The sequence below is a fragment of the Molossus molossus genome, unplaced genomic scaffold (assembly GCF_014108415.1).
Source record: "Molossus molossus isolate mMolMol1 unplaced genomic scaffold, mMolMol1.p scaffold_m16_p_13, whole genome shotgun sequence".
NCBI lineage: Eukaryota > Metazoa > Chordata > Mammalia > Chiroptera > Molossidae > Molossus > Molossus molossus.
Genome location: NW_023425348.1, coordinates 87,049,540 through 87,072,717, shown reverse-complemented (window position 1 = coordinate 87,072,717; position 23,178 = coordinate 87,049,540). Strand labels below are relative to the sequence as shown.

The window sequence follows — 23,178 nt, the reverse complement described above, 5'->3', positions numbered from 1 at the left end:
GAGTCACAAAATCATGGAATCTCAGGACTCGTCAGGATCTCAAGAAGGTGAGTGAATAAAAGGCCCAGGACTGGGAGATAGAGGACCTGATTGGTAGTCCTAGTTCAGTCAGGAACTCAGTGTGACCTTGGGAAAGTCACATCCCCCTCTCTTGGTTTCAGCTTCCTTAAATGAACTTTAATCAGGTTGGACTAGATGATCTATAAAAACATTTCAGTTCCCCAATAAAGAGTATTGTGAACATTTATTTTAGTTCTATTTTAGGCATGTAAAGGGCAAAACCCTTCAGGCCATAAAATTAATTAGCTTTTATTTAAAGTAGACACAATATTTATTTAGGCTGTCACTTTTGTGTTTATTTATTTATTTTTTATTTTTGCTCTCTGATTTAATTAGCTTTAGCTGTAAACAAATGACCTCAAAACTTAGGGACTTCAACCAACCACCATTTGATTTTGCTTACAATCCTCCGGCTCATATGGGTAGTTTTACCGTTCTTGTTCTGCTCAGCGCTACTCTGCCAGGTTGTCTCATACACCTGTGGTCAACGGGTCAAGTGCCTAAAGCTAGATGATTTAGTATGTATGGCCTCAGTCATGTAACTGGCAGTTGACAGACACTTGGTTCTCCAATGATTCACAAATGTTCTTTAAACCTCTGCTAAATCATTTGTGCTGGTGTCCCATTGACCTAAGCAAACTGCATAGACAATCCAGATTCGAGGAGTAAGGAAATAGACGCCATATCTTCATAGGAGGGATCTGTACTGTCATGTGGAAAAAACATGAATGAGAGAGGGAAGACATCTGTAATGTGAGAGGGAAGAATTGTGTCTATACAATAATAGGGGGGAAGCCCTCTGTTCCAAGTATGCTATAGAAGCATCAAGTTCATAGGACACATAAGGTCAATGTGAAGTGGGACAATGAGTTTTCAGGGGTAAATGTTGTGACCTTGTCAGCGATGATAGGAATCATCTCTCCAATGACTTGGCACTATTTAAGAGCCCAGAACCCTTGTGTATTACTGTGCATGTGTATGTGGGTTGTATGGGTGTGGGGCTGAATGGGCAGGAATGACTATGTGAGTTGGATTCTCAAAGAATTTGATTTAAAAAGTGCTAATATATATTTCCTGAACACCTGAGTGTGTATACTGAAAGTTAAAGCCATTATCTGAGCACCATGCAAATGTGCCAATCTAGTGGAAGCAAAAAGAGGAATTATTAGTATTATTCAGAGTAAGTGGAAAACAAAGTGGCAACCATTTAGGAACTGGAGGCCAACTCATGTAGAGACCTTACCAAGGTTGAACAACCTCCTTGGGAAACTCAGGAGGCTAATCCTTACTACAGAGACAAAGACAGGGGACATAAAACCAGTCTCTCCAGCTCTATACCTTGTTATTCTACTACACTTCACTCATCTCTGGGTGGTCTAAGAATTTTCTGGTCTAAGGAGTCAGTCTTCCTTACATGTTTTTAAAAGTGATTTATTGAATCCTTGCTAGAAGCAAGCCTTGTGTGGAATTCAGTAGAAGACAGATATAAAGTTGTTGAGAGGTCCCCATAAAATGACGTTAGACTTTTTGAAACTGGGAGAGAAAAACACAGAAACCAGCAAGGGTGATGAAGATTGCAGAAAGAAGGGATAGTTAGCAACTCCAAATGTGTCAAAGTGATCAAGGACAGAGAGGGTTGGAAAATGTAATTAGACTTGGAGGATGGAGGATAACTGATGGCGTTTGTTCACACAATTTTCTCTGACCATTGAGGATAAAATTAGGTATTATAAGGACTGAGAAGTCAGAAGCAGTTAGTGCAGGCCTATGGAAGAGAGCTAGGGTTTCACTCAATATATTATGGTCTTTCATACTTTCTTTGATGACATCTGCATCTCTAAGCTTCTCTGCCTCCTACTCTCACTTCTCTACCTCCTACTTTTCCATCTCTAGTTGTGTTTTATTCTCTCCCTATACCACATTCTGTCCTCATTGCCATGTTACCCCATTGATAGTTGAACAAACTTAGAGGATATATCCTCAACATAGATTTGGGCAGGGGCAATTAAATTGGGTGATTGGGAACAGCAAAACAGAGGACTGGTTGAATTGACTTTTATTCTTTGCTGACTATTTTGGTTCTTGAGCCCTTAGAGAGTCTGCATAGACTTCCTTCTGGTTGGCATACTAAGCCCCTGTAATAGACAGAGGAGGAGGCAAGAAACATCAGCACCATAGAAAAGTAGGTCCACTAAATATTAAGTTGTAAAATGAATTGCAACACTAACATTGGCCCCGGCCAGTTTGGCTCAGCGGTTAGAGCGTCAGCCCGCGGTCCAGAGAGACCTGGATTCGGTTCCCGCTAGGGGTGTGTACCATGGTTGCAGTTCGTCTCTGGCCCCTGATGGGTCGTGTGGGTGGCAACCAGTCTATGTGTCTCTATCACGTCGATGTTTCTCTCTCTCTCCCCCTTCCTCTCTCCCTCCTGCTCTATCTGAAGATAAATGTAAAAATGTCCTCGGTTGAGGATAAAAAAACAAACCCAAAAAACACTAACATTGGTAACAAAGAATTTAAATGTGAATTATGCCTTCAACCCCAGAAAGTTCTGAAGTAGTATCAATATTTGTTGTCACTTTATTTTACTTTGAGTGTTTTGCACATCCTTCATTTTCTGGTGTGTGAATGAGGTAGCAACAATACTTGAGAATATAGGTTGGAGGTGACTATATTCTCCCTAATTTGGTTCCATCACTGGGAGCAGTGTGATATTTGGGTAAATTCTGCAAGTTAGTCAGAGTCTTCAGATTGCTTTTGATCCTTTAGATAACATGAGGTCAAAGTTGAATCTTCTCTGTATAAAGTTGAGCTAATTGAAGTGTATTGTTGCACATCTTGTTCTGAACCTACATTGGACAAATAAGTGGAAGATTCACCTTGTACTGAGCTTTGGCAGGAAGAATGATGAAATTCTGGCTTCGTGTCTTCTGATCGCAGGTCACTTGGATTTGGGCATAGACTTTTCATGTACGTCAGTTTGATGTCTCTGGTTTGTATAGTGTTTATTTGCGTATCTTTTTTTGGGATACCAGTGGATTGAAGGTCTTTTTTCTTATCTTGATACTGACTGTCTTGAAATGGGATGTCTTGTAATTGCTGATCAAGGTGATGTTGAGGGATAGCGTTCAAAGTTTGGGCTTCTTTGTATAAAACTTTCCGCTTTAGGAATTCTTTCTCTAATAGATCTTGGGTTTGCCAGGCTTGGGATTCCCAATTTAGGGAATGCTTCATTTCAAATTGGCATTCTTGTGCTTTACAATCTTTTTTTCTCCATTCTTGAATTCCCAAATCTTGGGATTGTTGGCCTAAAGGTGGCCAGTCTTGGTATTTCTGAATTTGGGATTGCAGATCTTCACCTAGTTGCTTTGGAGATGTCTCCTCTTCGGCCTGCAGGTCTTTAGCTCGTTGTTGTTGGGCTTGTTTATTGGGGGATTTCTCCTCTCTTCTCTGCTGGCCTTCATCTTGCCCATTTTGGGATTTTTGCTTTAGGGATTGCTTTCCTCGGATCAGCTGGTCATCAGCTTGCTGATCTGCAAATTGTGTAACTCGAACTTGTTTATTTATGGAGTTTCTCTTTGGAGATAGCCAGCCTTTGATTCGCTGGTCTAAGGATTTCTTTCTTGGGGGTTTCTGGCCTTGGATTGGCAAGTCTAGGGGTTGCTTTGTTGAAGATTGCCAGTCTTTGTTATGCTGGTCTAAGGCATACTGCTTGGTGGATTTCTTGCTTAGGTGTTTCTCCTTATATTTCCATTCTTGAGTCAGTAAATTGACTTCTGATTGAATGTCTTGATATGATATATTTGTAAATTGCTGGTCTTGACGTTGGATGTTTTGTAGATGATGATCCAGGGATTTCTGTTCTAGGTGTTGTACATTAAAGGCTTGCATAGAATGGGATGTATAGGCTTCAAATCGTGTGGCTTCGGAGATCAGGTCATGAGACCGTGTGATGTGGGATACTGGGGCTCTAAATAGTATGTCTGGTGTTGGCGGAACTTGTAGTTGGGAAAGCATAGCTTGGGAAGGCATGCCTTGGGATTGTGTGTTCTGGAATGGTATGTCTTGGGATAGCATATTTGGGGATATCAGGTCAGAAGACTGTGTGACATAGGATGTTGAGGTTTTAAATAACGTGGATTGTGTTGGTAGAACTTGTAATTGAGAAAGCATGTCTTGGGAAGACATGTCTTGGTATGGTGTGTTTAGGGATTGTGTGAATTGGGATGATATGCTTTGGGATGGCAAGTCTTCAGATGTCAGGTCACGAGACAGTGTGACATGGGATGTTGGGGTTTCAGATAGCAGGGATTTTACTACCAGAGCTTGAGATGGCAAGTCTTTGGGTTGTAATGCTTTAAGATTTTTTACTGAATAGGATGGAAAAACTTGGATTGGAAAGGGTTTAGCCTGCAGTGACTGAGATTGCATTTCTGGGATTTGTTCTATAGCAAATTGCAGATCTTCATCACTCATTTGTTCAGTGTGTGCGAATTCTTCTGAGGTCCTTTTCTCCAATATGACAGGCAAATTTTTCGACTCAATTTCTCTCTCATAATGTTTTAAAGGAGAAGAGATATATTTATGTTGTTCATCTGACCCAGATAAAGGAGATATGTAGCCAATATTACTGCCACTCTTCCTTGAATGATGGATGGTTAAAGGATTTCTTGAGGCTCTCAACTTGAAGAAAGTATAGCCTCCAAAGAAAACAGGTTGTGCATTTGCTGTTGAGTCATCACTGGAAGATTCTTCCTGACAGTCAAATTGTATTACAGCATTTTCTTCTGTTATAGGTAATTCACTCTTTTGAGTAATATCCAAAGGTAAGAAAAACACAATCTATAAAACCAAGGGGTAGGAAAAACATTAGTTTAATAATCATTGTTGATGGTTTTTTCTTCTTGTATTCCCAAATTATTTTTATCTCTGCCTTAAGACAGTAGATAGGAAATAACAGCTACACGAGGAATAAGAAAACAAATAGCAGTAATGCCTTTACTGTCAACTCACTGGTTTTATTTTGGACAAGTCATCACCCACTATTATCTCAAATGTTAAATAGGGGAATTTGATGAAGATAGTCTGAAAGTGTTACCATACTTAACATTATAAAGTGTGTAAGACATTTTATTCAGTCAATATTCACATATTCAGATTTATTTATTTATTGATCATCTATTAGATGAATTAGATGCTGGAGGTCAAAGATAATTAGAAGCTGGTTTTTCCCATAAGGTGCTCACAATTATAGGTAGACCAAGATATAAATAGATAACAGTATAGTTTAGCAAATGCTATTATGTAAATAGCCACTAAGTGCTTCATGGGAAGATAACCTAATTCTGAAAGAGCCAGGAAATGTTTCATAGAAAAGGTAGTATTTGATCTATATCTTGATGAGTAGGAATTCCTCAGGCAAAAAAGGAACATGAAGTAAGATAGGAGTCAAAATCCAGGTAGAGGAAACAGTGGGTATAAAAACATAAGGCTGTGATATAGTAAAGAGTGATGGCAGATAGTAAGCAGTTAGATATTTTTAGATAGTGTGATAGGTGCTACAAACTAAATGTTCCCATGTGTAATAATGGATATTTGGAAAATAAAATTTGAAAATGCCATGTAAATGTCAAGAAAACTTATGAAATACTTAGGGATAAATTTAACAAAATATACACAAAACTTATCCACTGAAAACTACAAAATATTGCTGAAAGAAATAAAAGGAGATATAAGAAAATATAGACATGTTCTACAGAAGACTAAATAGTGTCAATAAGTAAATTTTTCCTAAATTATATATAGATCCGATGCAATGCCAATCATAATCCCAGCAAAATTTTTGTATTTTATGGTACAGAGTTTGTACTGGGCATAGACAGTGGTGATTATTATATTCATTATGAATATATATATAATGCCACTGAGTTATACACTTAAAAACAGTAAAAATGATAAATAATATGTATACTTTACCACAAAGAGAAGGACTTACTCTAAAGCTACAGAAATTAAAATGGTGTGGAATACATGGAAGAATAGATACATAGATCAATGGAAAAAAATAGTGTCCAAAAGAGAGCTATAAATAAGAAGTCAATTGATTTTCACAAAGGTACCAGAGTAATGGGAGAAAGAATTGCATTTTCAACAACTAGTGTTGGAACTCTCCATGGTGGTGGTGGTGGTGGTGGTGGTGGTGTGTGTGAATGACTAAACTTACCTCACAACTATACATAAAATTCAACTCAAAAACTATTATAGTTCTAAACATAAAAGCTAAAACTTTTTATAAAACTTCTGCGAGAAAATCTTTACAATCTTGGTGTAAGCAAATGTTAGTTAGAACACCCAAAAGACTACATATAAAAGAAAATAAATTATAAATTCGATATTATCCAATTTCGTATTTGAAGAAAACTGTTAAGGAAATGAGAAGGCAAGCCAAGGCTGAGAAAAATATTAGCAATACATATATCTCACAAAAACTTGTGTTAAGAATCAGTTATAACTAGTTCTTATAACTCAATAAGATAATGCACTAAAATTTGGCTCAAGATTTGAACAGACACATGACAAAAAAAATAAAAAGATATACAGATGGACAATAAACACATAGAAAGAGTCTTCATCGTCATTTGTCATCAGGGAAATGCAAATTAAAGATATAATGAATTAACACTACATACCCACTAGAATGGCAATATTATTAATACAACCGACAATTTCAAGTGTTGGTGATTATATGGAGCAACTGTACTTTGCATATATTGCTGATAAAAATGCAAAATGGTACAGTCACTTTGAAACAGTTTGACATTTTTTTATAAACATCCACTTACCATATGACCTAGCAATCAAATCCTAGACACAACACACCAAAAGACGTGAAAACATATGTTCACACAAAGATGGGAACTCAAATGCCCATCAAAAAGTCAATGAATATGAAACATGGTGTGGGGCAGGGTTTGGGTGGAGGGGGACAGGAAGGGGGAAAATGGGGACATCTGTAATACTGACAAAAGTAAAAAAAAAAAAAAATGTGGTGTATCCTTACATAAAGGGAACAAATTAGTCCTGGTCTATATGGCTCAATTGGTTGGGCATCCCATGCATTGAGGGGTTGCTGGTTTGATTCCTGGTCAGCAGGGCACATGCCCAGGTTGTGGGTTTGATCCCCAATAGAGGAGAATGCAAGAGGCAGCTGATGTTTTCCTCTCACATTGATGTTTCTCTCCCTCTCTGTCTCCCTTTGTTTCTCTCTGAAAAAAAAAAAATCAACAAAATATCTTTACCAAAAAAAGGAACAAACTATTGATACATGCAACAACATGCATAAATCTCATAACATGTTGCTGAATGAAAGAAGCCAGACACAAAGAGTACTTACTTAAATTTCCATGTCTATGAAGTTTGAGAAAGTAATAACTACACAAGGGGATGAAGCTATTTGACTGCAAGAGAGATTCCAGGGAACCTTTGGGGGTGAGAGAAATTTGCTCCATCTTGATTGTGATGGCAGCTAAACAAGCATACACAATCTGTCAAAACTCCTTGAATGGTACACTTATTAAAGTTGGTGCATTTTAATGGTTTTAAATTATACTTATAAAGTTGATGTAAAAAAAAGAAAAGAAAAGAAAAAGAGCCACCTGCTGCAGGTCCTGGAACTGTTATCCAGAATTTAGAGAGCACACTCTGGGACCACATTACCTGAGTCAGAATCCTGAGGTTACATGGCACTGGATAGGTTAGTTTGTGCTTTAGTTCTTTTATATGTAAAATAAAGGTGCTCTAATAGTTTTGTTAAGATGAGTAAGTTGGTGCTAAGTGATTATAAAATGACTGATGGTGTTCAGTAAATGTACGCTCTAATGATTATTACAGCTCCTATTAATATCACTGTTAGGTATTTTTCTTCTCTGCTTTCTCTCTGGTGAGGGAACTGCCACACCCCTATGAGCCGAGTATACGCTCCACATGCTACAGTCATATGGGTTCCCATTAAGTCTGATCTTTCATCTATTTTCACAGGGAGATAAGGAGTTGTGTCAGAATGACGAGATAACAGCACAAGAAAAAAAAGCATAGTTGTCTCAAAGGGTGGAGTGAGCGTGTACCTCCTTGACCTTCCTAAACTCAAAAGTTTTAGTTCAGCGTCTGAGAATATTGCTCTGCCCACTGATAGGCCAAACATCACCTTGGAGTGTCCCGATGGGAACGCACCTCATTTGAGCTGGTCCAGCACTTGCTTCTAAAGGAGGTTATAGTCACAGCAAGGCTGAGCTCCACTATGCTGATGATCAGTAAGACCGACAAAAGTCCCTGAAAAAAAGAAAAAAAAAGGATAAATAGATGATATTTAGGATGAAAGCGATTCCATTTTAAAGATCTAAGCCAGGGAGCTCTTACACTATATGACCAAGTAAAGCAAAACCCGTATTTTAGATGTTTCCCTAGCCATCAATGACTGAACAATTTTCACCTATGTCTTCCTGATAAATGGGAAACTAACTCCAATGCCTATAGGGGCCAGGCAACCATCTTAAATGAGTGAAACAGTAGGAGGGGAGATGGTAGAGAGTAAAGGTATTTGTAGGATTCGTCCATTACTAAGTCCCATATACCATGTGGGAATATGGGCCCCATGATGCTTAGTCTTCTTTCTTTCCTAAGGAAGCCTGATATACATATTTTTAATGTGAAATCTTCCGGTTATTTATTTACTTGTGTAAACCAACTAGAACATATCTTTGGGCTGACTATCGCCCAGAAGTTGCTATTTTGTGCACTCTGATTTAAGGTAATGTTTAGATTAAGAAGCAGCCTGGAATAGCACAACATCCCAAAAGCTTGGACACTGGAGACGGAAACAGCTGGGTGCCACTGGGTCCAAAGTTACACTGAACCTTTGACAAGTGACTGAGTCTCTCTGAATCTTACATTTTCTGCAACACATTCAAAAGCTTGAATATACTCCATTTGCTGGTAAACCGATAGGTCTGAAGTGCCTATTGCAAATTCACTGCCTTCAGCTGTTGAACCAGAGAGAGCTTGTCTTGGTCTTCGTGGAACTGTATCACAGTAAGGAAGGCTGACAGTAACAAATAACTAAATTACTGAGCTAAATTGTGTTAAACGCGATGAAAATGTACGGGGAGCTATGCACGGTTATCACGGGAGTTCTGACCAGGTCGGCACTGTGGAGGGTAGAGGTATAGTCAGGAAGGACCTCTTTTAAAAAGTGATGTTTAAACTGAAATTACATGGAACAGACGGGCTGGTGCCCAAGGGTGGAGGGCGGTTGGGGAGGGAGACTGGAGAAAGAAGGGGAAGGGATTAGAGAAAGAACATACATGCATATCGCACGGACATGGACCATAGGGTGGTGACAGCCAGGGGAAGGGGAGGCCGAGGTGGGTGGAGGTGGTCAAAGGGAGGAAAAAGGAGGAGACCTGCAATTATAGGAACATTAAAAATTTTTAATAAAAAAATAAATATAAGTAAATAAGTAAAATAAAATGCTGCGCACTTTAAAAATAAAGAACAGGGAGGAGTTCACTGAATAGGTGGAAAAGGGTAGGCACAGGGCTGGGTAGCATTTGAAGCAAGAAAAGCTGGTCTGTGGTCCTGGGGCCATGCGTGCTTAGCACAACGAGGAAGTTCAAGAAGGGGCAGAGAATGGAGTAAGAAAGATAAAGACCTGCAGTGATGTCAGGAGGCAGGTAGGCTAGGTGCTGCAGGGCCCTATACGCCTGCTAAGATTGGGATCGTAATTCTGCGTTTAACAGAAAGCCATCGACTAATGTCCTCAGATTTGGACTTTTGAAGTGATGACTGGCTGCAGTGGAGATCATGGACGGTCTTTGGAAGGGAGGTCAGTCTGAGAGATGTCTAAAGCCCCCCGTCCTGGTGTTTTTAGTTTACGAGGTGTGGGTTACAGCCAGGAATCATGGAGTTCTACAGGGGTGGGGGTGTGGGAACAAATCCTCCATGATTCTGTGAGCAGGAACTAATCCCGCAGCCCGTCCATGTGGGAGGGGCAAGCAGACAGCGAGTTTATGTGGAGACTTAACCCTTTCAGTCTACAGCTTCTTCCTGGTTTATACTAAAGGAATGTACAGCAGTGGCCTCCTGGTCACTCGGAAAAGGGTAAGGATTATAATGTTATATAATATTTTTGGCCTAAGCAGGACCGGAATTTTGACCCTTATATTGATTTCTGGCTTTCCTTGGTAACCTATTATGAGTCTAAGTCTGGAATTTATCTCAGGACATATGAAAGCATCCTTAGACTCACTTTAATGAGTGATTTTGAGGATTAAATAAGAACTGGCATTGAGTAACCGATAGCTCTTTTTCCTTTCCTTCTTCACTGGCGGAGAGAATTTCCCATGATTCCACTTCACTTCCATCCAAACGGGTCATATCTCATTAACAGGCTAGGACTGAAGCTGTCAAGACATGGCTGGTAGACACAATGAAACCCCAGGCTTTGCTTGGAGAAGTAGAAGGAAAGGCCTTTTGGAATTACTGATATGCTTAAAAATAATCTCAGAGAATACTTTTTAGAGAAATACATAAAATTACACCTACAGTTATATTTCCTGGTAAAGATACATCTCATCTGCTTTTTGTTTCATTTTGTTTCGTTTTGTTTTTTAGAGAGAGAGGAAGGGGGAGAGAGATAGAAACATCAATGTGAGAGAGAAACATCCATCAGCTGCCTCCTGCAGGCCCCCCACTGGGGATCAAGCCTGAAACCCGGGCATGTGTCCTGACCTGGAATAAAACCCGGACCGCTCAATCCATGGGGTGACGCTCAATCCCGTGAGCCATACTGGCTGGGCTCATCTGCTTTAATGAATAACACTGCTACATTTATATAAAATTATTTCTCTTCTAAAATTATTAACATATTTTATTAAGTTACTTAGACACCTTCTCCCCCTGTATTTTGTTTTTAATATTGAGTACACATTTTAGATCATTCTGTTCCTCATCAATGGTGAAAAGGTAAAATCGAATCCGATCCATGCCAACCCTAACGGTAATAGCTAAAACCTATCGACTATACTGTAGCAGGTAGCATTCTAAATAAGCAGTCCTTTCAATAACCCAGTGAGGTAGGTATTCTTATTACCTTCATTTTCCACATGAGGAAAACTGAGGCTCAGCGGAGACAGAATGTTAGGTCAAGGTCACAAGTTTATAAGGGACAAAAGCAGGATTTCAAATCCAGACACCGTGGCTGTTGAGTCACGATATGGTTCTCAACAATCAGTTCAAATGCAGACACGTCAGTTATTGAAATCAAAACTAATGAATCAATGCATTGTGAATGTAGCTCAGACATGATGGTGCGAGAAGAAGACGGCTTACATTGTAAAGGACTCTGCCTATGACGCATATCCCTTCGACGGAAGGCACCTGGCAGTACCCGTGCTGATACCGAAAGCTGATGATAGTGAGAATGATCCCAGCCACCGCAGCCAAGGAACTGATCACATTGCTGGCCATGACGCCTTGCTCCTGAAAAAGTGTTTTTAAACAATAATAAAATAAATTAAAAACCAAACAAAATCCAAAATGCCATGTGATAAATTCTTAGTGCATTTATCTTTCCAGACACCTCTCCAGGATGAACTGCTCCGTCAGGTCAGTATGCTCGAAAGTTTGATAAGTTCAATCCTGAGTCATCAAAGTCGGAAGACAAAGGCTTTAGAATGAGCCAGGAAGCCAAGAAAGAGAACAGGCAGAGAAAGGGTGCTCTGTGGTTACTACTTAAGAAAATGTTCATTGTATCCTGATGCACCACCTTCCTCAATCCTAAGCAGCATAGCCTGTTAGAAAACATCCTGGGCCTTGGCCAGTTTGGCTCAGAGGTTAGATCGTCGGCCTGTGGTTCAGAGAGACCCGGGTTCGGTTCCCGCTAAGGGCACGTACCTCGGTTGCAGTCTGTCCCCGGCCCTGGATGGTCGTGAAGGTGGCAGCCACTCGATGTGTCCCTTTCCCGTCGATGTTTCTCTCTCTCTCTCTCTCTCTCCCTCTCTCTCTCTTCCGCTCTATCTGAACAAAAAATGGAAAAATGTCCTCTGGTGAGGATAAAAAAAAAAAAAAAAAAAACATCTTGGCCTTGTAATCAGACCTAATTGTGAGCCCTAGTGAACTAGGGCCTGGCACAAGATAGCTAATCTCTTGGAATCTTAATTTCTGCCTTTAAAAATGAAAGTGGTGTCACCTAGTTATAAGGCAGTACCCATTTATTCACCTATTTTAATAAATATTTAGTGTGTACTTGCTATGTGCCAGGCACTGAGGTAGGCCCCTGGGACACACAGGTAAGCGGAACAGATGAAGTCCTGCCTTGCATTCCCCACGGGGATTCAAACAGTAACCCACCAGATCACTAACATCGTTTCAAATGGTAACACATCTGGACTGGGGTGCACAGGTTTCCTTTCCTGATCTCAGTGCGCCAACATGAAAGGTGTAAGTTCACATTGCCCTATCCAACTGCCTTCTACTCGTTCCCATATTTTTTTCTTTTTGGTATATATGTCTGAATTCCTTGGAAGGAAGGGGAATTGTTCTGCTCGCCTACCCCCAGCAATGCTATTGATCTTTTAAAGGAAAAACAAAGAAAAACCTCACATCTCATTCAGTAGGTATTTGCTCTACCTTGATAGTATCATGTTGTTATGGTGAGAAATGCACCTTGTGGCTTAATGTGGCAGGACTCGGACGCATACCTATGACTTAATGTTTACCCCAAACCTAGGTCTGAATACAAACAGGCATTTTGGCAGAAGACACACAGGGGCACACCAATGCCGGCGCCGTCGACGCTCGGTCCTGTGCTCTCTCGAGGCTCGGTTTGGGCTCCGAGAGGACACTGAATGGGCTGAGGTCTTTCAATCAGCAGGCCCTGCCTGTCTTCATCTGCGTAGCTCTCAGTGAGTCAGGGCCAGTCCGCCTGGTCCTTAGCACATAGCTTAGATCTGAAAGGGAGTCCGTGCAGAGACAAGTGCAGCGTTTGGGGCTTCATCTACATTGTCCTGATTTATGTCCACCGGCAGAGAGAGACAAGGCATTCCTCCTCCAGTAGAGCTTCCCTAAGGCGTGTAGCTATCCCTAGAGGGACCTGGCAGAGGACCATGGAAACAGACTGAAAATAACATCTCCAGGGCTATTAAAAAAAAAAAAGCGGAGTGGTTTACAAACATGTAAGTGTCACCAAGCCTTTTGTATGTAATATCTCTTTCAATCCTCAAAGTAACCCTTTGAAGTAGGTATTTTCCCCTCAAGCTGATACAGCAATGAGTGATCACCTTGATTCAGTCCTCGAATGACCTGGCACCAGAGCCACACCCTTTCCTCCAGAGCTTGGCCAAGCCCCAAAGAGAAGCCGCTGCTGTTGACGGCGGTGTCGGGGGAGGGGTCGCTGGCATCCTGAGACTGGTTTTGGCTAAAGCAGGGTTTCTCAGCCTTGACACTAAAGACATTTTGGGCCAGATAATTTTTTGTCGTTGTTGTGGGAGACTCTTCTATACATTTTAGGATGTTTAGAAACATTCCTGGTGTCTACCCACTAGATGGCAATAGTACCCCTCTACCCAGTTGTGACAACCAAAAATGTGTTCAGGGGTCAACTATTCTGGGGGGTTGGGGGAGGGGAGAAGGTGGAGGAGGGGCCACAAACTGCCCCCAGTTAAGAACCATTGAGTTAGGGCAGTAATTTTCAACCTTTTGCATCTCATGGCACACATAAACTAATTAATAAAACTCTATGGCAGACAAAAATATTTCTTGCTGATCTGACAAAAAAAATAGGTATAATTTTGATTCATTCATACCAGACGGCTATTGTTGTGTTGGCTGTTGTCATTTTTCAAGTTGACAACCTAAGGGTAAAGAGGTCGGTGCCCCCGACTAAACAGCCAGGTACTGCATGTTTTAAGAATTCTTGCGACACACTGGTTGAACATCACTGAGTCAAGGGAATGTAAAGGGTACTCATAAGCAACTCGTTCAGCAACTCGTTCAGTTTCGCTTACCAGGGAAACGGGACGGTGGAGGGAGGGAGGCTAATAGTGACACTGACAAACGGGAATGACCTGAACTGCAAATTTGATGTGTAAAGGTTTTCCTGGGAGATCCTAGGTCACTACAGGCTTTGTACACAAAGATCAAGGTAAAGCAAGTAGGAGATTTTAAACTACATAGAAGTCACAAAAATTACTTACCAGACGTTTTCCCTTCCTGTTGGATCCTGTGAGAAATCCTGTAATAATAAACTTTTAAGAAGAAAAGAGACAAAGGTTAACAGGTGATGGATGTGACCACCTTACAATATAATTTACTTTGGAGGTTCTATTATAATCTGTATGCCTGTGATTCTCCCAAACCTCCTCATCTTTCCACCTGAGCATCAGAGAAAGAGGGTCACTGATGTAAGAAATGCTGAACTGGCCATGCTCAGCACTACACCAAGGCCTCTCTGCCAGGGTCAGCTCGGAGAGGCAGGCCCCGCTTTAAGTCCAAAGGATACCACTCAGATGTTTGGGCTCCAAAAAGAAAGATAGCCCTGGGCTCTGGGTCTGGAAAAGAGAAGGGTTGGCTGTGTCTTCTCTGAGCAGATGCAAGGAGACTTTCTTAGGGCAGAACTCAAAGGCTGATATGGGGGCTGGAATCTAGTGTAATGATCTTGGCCACTTCTTTTTCCTTTTTTTGAAATTGAATAACGATTTTATTATATCACACACACAACAAGCAACTGGTACAGAAAAGGCTGTTTTCAGTTATTCTGTTCAGAACTTCTTTCCATGATTTCTCCCATTTAAGTAGAGTTTTCAAAACAACCACCATGACAAAGGAAGCATCTAATGGGTCCATTTTCTTCTGATACAAACAAAAGTGCTGAACATTTCCTGTTCCATCTGTAGTTGTATCATCAATGTAATGAACACAGTTTGTATTAACGATTCTTTGAACCCCAAGAGCTGTTGAGGTCTCTTCTGATGTTCCACAGATGCCCACACAGCATTGAGATGTTCACCAGATGTCGCAGTGATCTGACAGATGGCAGTTTTTAGTGACTCTCTAATATTCTATAAGAAGTATCCACAGGGCTTCCTGAAATCCGAGGTGGTTTACCGGAACCATGAGGAGGCTTGGAGTACTTGTCAACTGCCCGTTACAGTGTCAACAAAGTATTAAGAATTGCCAGTAGTGTAGTCTGGACACCTCCAACTCTACCTTCCAATACCCCAATATTTGGGCATCTGAAAAAACAGCCTGAATGGAGGCCTCTGGGAGCTTACTGAAAAAAATACATTATCAGCAGCCGTTTTGACGAGAAATGATTAATCTATTCACATTTATTCTAAATCCATGAATAAATCACACTGGGCTGTCATTGTCTTGCCTTCAGCACTAACAGCAGATAGAAGATTAGAAAATCCATTCATTTGCTGGTCAGAAGCAGAAGTTTATAATCTTGGCCTTTTCTTCTCAGCTGAGAACTTTGAGGTGAATAGCAGGTGTTCACATAAACAGTCCCAGCCGTCTGACTCATCGCGGTAGAGCCAAGCAGGAGTCCAAGGGGACTTTCAACATCGTCTACAGATAATTTTGAAGGAAACAGTGATGTCTGAACCATGGTGGCACTGAAGGCCAAGGCATCTGGCTAGATCTTGGGGTCTGAAAAGGAGTTTCTTCTGGATAATTCAGTATCTTAGGCTCCTGCATGTGAGAAGACACTCTTCCACTTATAGTAGCAGCTTTTTGTTGGAGAACCAGTTTCTGAGCCGTATCATTTAAAGATGCAAACACTCCCTTGAAATGGCTGCCCGATTGTGGGGATGTCCACCCAGTTGGTTAGGACTAAAAGCTTTTCGTCTCCATGAGGAGACTAATGAGAAAGCAACATCAGGTCCTGCGAGGCCAAGTACTCCATGATGAGGGCCGGATCGCTGTTTAAAGCTTTGGGAGGCATTCACCGGACTCTTCTGCAGACGGTGGTTGAACAGGGATCAGATGAGCCTCTGTGGCATAGATTTTGAAGAGTATCCATGAGATGTATCAAGTCAGCAGGAGAAAGACTCCAGACATGGTAGAGTAATGAGAGATTCAAGAGACCACTCACAGTGTCAAGAGGCCTATGAAATCGCTCATCTGTCTGAAGGTCCATAGCAGTGCGAATCCAAACTTTGGTCCTATGACCAAGGAAATAATACACAATGCAGACATTTCTAATCAGGAACAGTGATTCCATACAACTGTGTTTAGCTAATAAGAGCGAAGACCTAGAGCACAAGGACTTACGTTGCTGTATGATGGGAAATGGAAGATAGTTCATGTTGTTAATAAAATACAGGAGGCTATAGCTATAGCCCATAAATGCTCCAGCCAGTGGGGGGGAGGGGGGTGATACTGATTTAAGCAGGTCTGGGCAGCAGGGCTGTACCAGGGAACCACAGGAAAACGTATGGGCCCTCTGTTATCATGCAGCACACCAAGCTGCCACTGTTCCCATGGCGACGTGAACAAATGAGGGCATGAGCTGGTGAGAACGAACAATCTTCCCTACCAGGGCCAGTCTGGAGCAGGGAGTAGAAGGCACAACTGCATAGAACTCCACACTGAAAATACTTTTCATTATTATTACCACTGACAGCAGCAGGTGGTAAAAAATTACACCGGAACTATAGAGATCACTGAAAGAATCAGACAGCCACCGTATAGGATGAAATAAATCAATGCCGCTGAAGATTATAAATACTGTGGAACAGATGGGTAGAAGCAGCACTGACCAGACAATACTTGCAACTGTCCTCCAGCCCAAAACATGCCACAAGATGTCCCATGACCCACTGGCACACAGCTGACTAGCAGCCATGGCCATAGTGAGGGCAGTCCCTACTCTGAGGGGTGCAGGAGATCAGCCACTTCTTTATCTGGAATATAAAGAGCCTAGTGCCACCCAGAGAAAATGAGTCCTCTTGTCACCCAATGTGGAGCCACTTACTTTTTTTAAGGGTCTGGGGATGAGGACCTCTCCTGTGGGAATTGGTGTTGGACCTTGAGGACATGTGGGTCTTGGTGTCCAAGGACCACAAGGTGACATGTGGAGATGAGCAAGTTACCTTTGATACCTCCCCCCACTTCCCTGCCCACATGGGATCCCCGTCAGATCAGCTCTACCTCCAAGCTACCTCACAGCTGCCCACCTCGCTTATGTCCACTGCTGCCCAGCTAGTGTTCAGGTACCATCTGTGCTCCCCTGGGTTCTGGCAGCACCCTACTTCCCGCAAGCTGATTCTCCCAGGTTTGCTGTTACCATCTTTGAATTCATTTCCCATTCAGAAAACACGATGCTATTTTAAAGATAACACATCTTCAAATGCCATTCCCTTCTTTAAAGATGATCGACATACTCCCTTGTTCTTGTATTAAAAGTTCCATATTCTTAATATGACCACAAGAGCTGTACGACCTGGTTCCAGCCTACATCCGGGGCCTCATTTTGTACCAGTGCCATGGACTCACTGGTCTTCTTTCTACTGCTCTTTCCCACATCGGGCCCTTGGCTGTGCTTTTTCTTCGCCAGGGGAGGCTTTCCTTCCGCGGCACCCAGGGAACACCTTTGTGCCAAGCACCTCCCTGCCCTCTCTGGCCGGGAGTGTTTTCCATTAATCCCTCACGTGCTGCACCAGGAACGCTTTTTTTTTTTTTTAGCATGCTTAGTACAAGTATAATAATGTCTCTGTCAAGTTATGTTTACTTTTTCATTTCTAGTCTCCCTATCCCATGACAATTCTAATTCTAAGAGCAGTTCACCAGTTCTCTCAGAGAGGGTCTGTTTACCAGACCTCTCAGCGCCTAGGACACCACCGAAGATGCACTTTGTGCTCCGTAAATATCTTCTCAATGAGGAGAGTTTTAACAAGCGGTCTGCCAGAGCCTCATTAAAATTCATGCATACAGATAACACAAAATCACACTGGGCAAGTTCGGCTATGATATGGGCACATGAGAAGTCGGCCTGTTTGGTTTTTCTCCAGGGCGGCATGTGCAGTTTGAAAATCATATTCAATATTATTTCTATTTGGAAATGGAAACTCGACTAATTGTCTTTGAAACGCAGATTATAGAAAAGGCATGGAATAGCTATGTTCATCAGGAATGTTCGTGGAGACAGTAGTCGCATTTATTTTTCATTTCATCCATTTGTTTATTGAATGATTCATCCATTCATGTGTACTGTGCATTAGCATGAGTCTAGGCCCCGAGAATGTAACAGCAACTAAGACAATATTCTTACCCTCTTGGGAGTGTGTGTTCTAGTGGGAGAAACTCTGCCCTTAAATGAGTCTACCCTTAAATATTGTGGCACAGAGTAAGAGCCAAGGCTGTGGGGATTGGGTGGAGATAGCACTGTAGAGAGACTTTTATTTGTGGCTCCATGATTAACTAAACGAGTGACACTCATAAAACTGACTTTCAGGATAACAAGGGAACTGAACCATAATTATCATCTTAAAATTCTCCTTCAGCTAGAAGAGTCTCTGATCCCGAGTTCTAGCTAGATATGTTTAAATTTGTAACTCCTCTCAAACTCAGTTTCCTTATTTGCAAAGGGATAAGCAGGATCTTGACCTGTCTGATCTCTCAGATTGGTAGAAAGGAGCGGATATCTTACTATGCACACATGGGCTTCGGAAACCCTTAAACACTGCACCCCTGGGAATACTACAATGAAGATGGTGGTGCAGTGCCTACGTGGACTCATGTCTCTCACTGGGGAAGGGCCTGGTCTCCTTGGGGACCATGTTCATGGGATTCGTTATCCTTGGACTCCAGGCAGTTCCACTCGTCTTTATAGTAATTTCTCGAAAGCTCCCGACAGTACTCACAATAAATGCTCCCCAGAACGGATATCCTGTGAAGAAAACGAGTGGAAATCTTTGGGAGAAATTGAAGTAATTAAATGCAAATATAGTTCCAATGCCTACAGTGATCAAGGCAAGCAGGACCTGGATAGCCTGTGGAGAGAGAAACGGGTACATGAGGTCACGAGTCCCCCAGCATCTTTGGCCCTCCCAGGTCCCTTGGGCTTCCCTCTGAGCTCCCTTCATCTGAACACCTTCCTTTCTCCATTGGCCAATGCCTCTCAGATTTTCAGAAAGCCCATTGCCTCTTCCCTCATCGCACTTCCCTGGGTCCTTCAGGTTCAAATGCTTCACCCTCATCCATCACTACTTGCTGTATCCCCTGGTGTTACCAATTTCTCTTGTATCAGATACATTTGAGTATACAGTGATACCTCGGTTCTCGAACGCCTCGGTTTTCGACCAAATGGAGATTCGAGAAACTTTTGTCTCGGAATCCGAACAAATATTTGGAACTCGAACTTCCGAGATGAGCCGAATGGCGTTCATTCAGCCCAGCGCGCCTTGCTTGTGTCATCAGTGTGAGTGCAGAGAGAGAGTCACGCTTTGTGGAGTCACGCTTTCCTATTGGTTTCATTGCTTCGGTTCTCGAACAATTCGGTTCTCGACCGTCCTCCTGGAACGAATTATGTTCGAGAACCGAGGTATCACTGTATGTCTAACTCTACCCATGGATTGCAAACTTCCTGAGGACAGAGACTACAAACTATTCACCTTTACACTTTTCCCCTTCTGTAGCTCCAGCATCCTGTTATTACTCCCACTCCCCAACACACACACACATTTTCCACAGTCTCTAAAAGTTTATGACATTTGCTAATGCAGAGCCAAGAGGCTGGGACAAGGTTATGTCTCATCTTATCATGCACTTGCCTAGAGCTGAGAGTAACCTAGTGGGCTTAGCAATCTGCAGGGAGGGGAACTTCGAGGTGGTCTTGCAGGGTCAGTGACTTTCTCAGAACTGCTCCTCCAGCATTCTGGGCCTTGTCCCTAGGCCACTCCTCTGTGTCACTATACCACAAGTAGTGACTTTACTCTTATATTAAGGATGAAGGCTGTATATACATTTCCCTTCTAGGAACATTTATGACTGAAATTGTTTTTATGTGTGTGTGTGCTTTGTGGCTCACTATGGAGCATTGAACGTGGTTTCCAAAGAACTCCCAACACCCATAACAGCACAAAGGGGAAGTTTAAATTCTCCTCTAATGGCTTTTGCTCCAAGCTTGGAGGTGCCCCCATACCCTGAGGATGCCTCCTCAATAAAATAGTTTTTAAAATTCCACTGGTTTCCTGCATGCCCTCTGCTATGAGTCAAAGACCGGTACTAACTCCTCATGAAACAGCCCTAGGATTTCCTTGGGGTTAGGGTAATTAGCAGTTCTAGTTAAACATCCCATTTCTCAGACTTAAATAAGCCCGCCGAAACATTTCTAAGACATGAGGCAAACCCCACGTGTTTCTAAACGGAACTTTTATTTCTCGTGTTTATCAAAAATCTAGGGAAATGATATTATTGGCTACACATTGGCTCTTCTACTGATGATCCAATTATTTGTACAAGCAAACGACTTAAAAGTATTTCTGATTAATCAAGAAGAATCCATTGGGGTTGAAAGGTAAGCGGGAGAAGAGGAAGTCCACTCCTTTTCTGAAAAGCACCTCTGCAGACATACGTGCAGAGAGAAGTTATTTTCTCCCTTCCAGGGAGACCCATGGATGTGAGAGGACTTACCCCCAAGACTCTTGGCTCTCCCTTGAGGAAATCCAGCACGGAGTAGGGAGGCCCATAGGGAAGCGCAGTCAATACAGTTTGTTTTGGTTGAATAGTGATGACATGGGTCGATTTTTTGACCTCGTGTGATGCTGCCATGACTCAATGGCAAGACTCTATTTAAAGAATGAGTGAGTGGACATTGCAGCCATGATCACGGTCTTCCCTCAGTCTCACATGGAGTCCTTAGCAAAGTGCCCATAGTGATTTCTCCGCTCAGTACTAGAACCACAGAATCACAGTCATTGAGTCATAGAGTCTTAGAATTCCAGAGCGTATCCCGCCCCCTGTCTTCCTGGCGAGGAATCCAGTTATCCACAAGACTCAACTTTCTCATCAATTTATTTAGAAACATACAATAAACACAAAATAAAGGGACAGTGTGTATAAATCAAATTCCAGTATCGATGTTCATGAGCTATAAAGGAACTAAAATGTGTAGGTATCCACTGGGCACTGTAGAAGGTGCTTGGTTTTAACATAGATTAAAAATTTTTTAAACAATTCTACAGTGCTGAAACTGAGGTACAGAAAGGTCCAGCTGCCCAAGGTCACATACTGTGGGACAGGCGGGGTCAAATTCCGCTTGTCAACATGCTTCCATGTTCTTTCAGAAGCAGGGACCCACCTGTAGCTCATGATTTGTCTCCTGTATGGTTTAACCATAGTCCTCTGTAGTGCACAAATCAGTCGTTAAGCAAATATAGACCTTGATGTAGTTGCCAGTTGAATAGAGAGCATATTTTAGCTTTCAGAAAGACCAGTGAAACTAATTCTGCTCAAGGTTTTCCTGGTTTAAATCGTACAAACACCATTAAAACAATATAAAGTGTCTTTGGGGAATTTTGCTTTCCACATTGATCCTTTATATTCCTATACTTGCTATGATTTAAATCATAAAGGCAACCGATTTCAGAAAACAAAACAAAACAAAACTGTACAAATAGTGTCTTGAATGTTTCCCAGTGTGTGGCAATCACGCATAGCGGGGTTTCTCAGGGTTTCTCAACCTGCTGATACGTGGGGACTGATAATTCTTTGCTGTAGCAAGTTCTGTGCACTGCAGGATGTTTGGCAGCATCTCTGGCCTCTACTCATTACATGCTAGTAGCACGTCCTCAGTTGTGACGACAAAAATTGTCCCCAGACATGACCAAATCTTTTCCCTGGGGGAGCAAAATCATTCCAGGTTGAGAACCACTTAAGTAGAGAAATAATTGCAGACTGTGCCCTCTGTTTATTTTTATTTTTTTCTGGAATGCCTCTCTGTTTCCCATGTCCAAACATCAGAGAAGATATGTACAGTATTTCTCTACACAGCATTTTTCTGCCAATGTTTATTCAAGTACATTTTAATTTAAGGGCCTAACACACAATGCAACATTTTAAACAAGACAATGTGGGGGATAAGTCTGTTTTTAAATTCTAAGCGGAACTGACCGCCCACCAGCATCAGGTGGAGTTCTGAGAAGCCTCCTGTGCAGCTAAGGGGAAGTGCGCCCCCGATGGTGCTGACTCTAACTGCAGCCACAAACTGCTCACGCAGCATCTGTCACTTGTGATTATTTGGTGAGCAAGTAATTGCAATGTCTTACGCCTTTTATAACCTGTTAATTTGCTACTTAAATGCACATAGTTTACTGCTTTTTACTTACGTTTTAGGAAATCAGATGGGAGTTTGGGTTGACGAATAGCATACACATTTTTTTTTTCCTTTAAAATGATGAAAAAGAACTGCCTTCCTGCAGAATTCCTGCTTTTTAGGAATGAATTGCTCATAATAAGCAGGAGACACTTATCATTCTTATGTCAAAATGCATCTTATTTTATCATTTTAGTTGCCGGCCTCTGCCTTTCCCTCCTGCTTCTGACTTTCAAGCTCCTTAAAAATAGGCTCTCTAATATTTCAGGCTATGGACTCAGACCAGAGGGCAGGAAATAGGCTATTCCAAGGGGGTGGGGTGTGAAATGACAGGACCCTTACAGGGCATCTATAGTCAGGGTGATATTCTTTGAGTGGAAAGTGTATTCCCTCCTGCTTTTAACCATCTATAGTCAGGGTGATATTCTTTGAGTGGAAAGTGTATTCCCTCTTGCTTTTAACCATGTATAGTCAGGGTGATATTCTTTGAGTGGAAAGTGTATTCCCTCTTGCTTTTAACCATGTATAGTCAGGGTGATATTCTTTGAGTGGAAAGTGTATTCCCTCTTGCTTTTAACCTGCAGGAGCCCTCCTCCCTTCCTTGCCTTTGACAAGTAACATTCAGCCCTTAGTATGTGCCAATGCTGCTCTGAATAAAATGTGTTTATCGCTTATTTAGTTCATCCTCTGCCTGTGTCACCATGTCACCCTCCCAACAACCTCGGGAGGCAGGTTTTATTTTCATACCC

General features: G+C 41.9%; 1 protein-coding gene and 1 pseudogene across 1 annotated transcript; both read right to left on the bottom strand.

Annotated features, from left to right (window-relative positions):
- Nucleotides 1-2,790: 2,790 nt before the first annotated feature.
- Nucleotides 2,791-20,886, bottom strand: MS4A14 (membrane spanning 4-domains A14). The gene is made up of 7 exons (XM_036259653.1): nt 20,749-20,886; nt 18,978-19,106; nt 14,307-14,357; nt 11,443-11,592; nt 8,287-8,385; nt 4,231-4,899; nt 2,791-4,149 (listed from the first exon to the last, which is right to left on the bottom strand). Exons 1-7 carry the CDS (start codon nt 20,884-20,886, stop codon nt 2,791-2,793), a joined length of 2,595 nt encoding a protein of 864 aa, XP_036115546.1.
- LOC118627738 lies at nt 14,943-16,966 on the bottom strand (annotated as a pseudogene).
- Nucleotides 20,887-23,178: the final 2,292 nt, after the last annotated feature.

Coding starts and splice junctions, on each gene's coding strand:
- MS4A14 (XM_036259653.1), bottom strand. CDS start 20,886: ATGGCAGCATCACACGAGGTCAAAAAATCGACCCATGTCATCACTATT. Junction 19,107..20,748: donor GAGAGCCAAGAGTCTTGGGG/GTAAGTCCTCTC, acceptor CTCTCTCCACAG/GCTATCCAGGTCCTGCTTGC. Junction 4,150..4,230: donor AAGACATGTCTTCCCAAGAC/ATGCTTTCTCAA, acceptor CAGTCTTCTGAC/CTGATATCCCCAAATATGCT.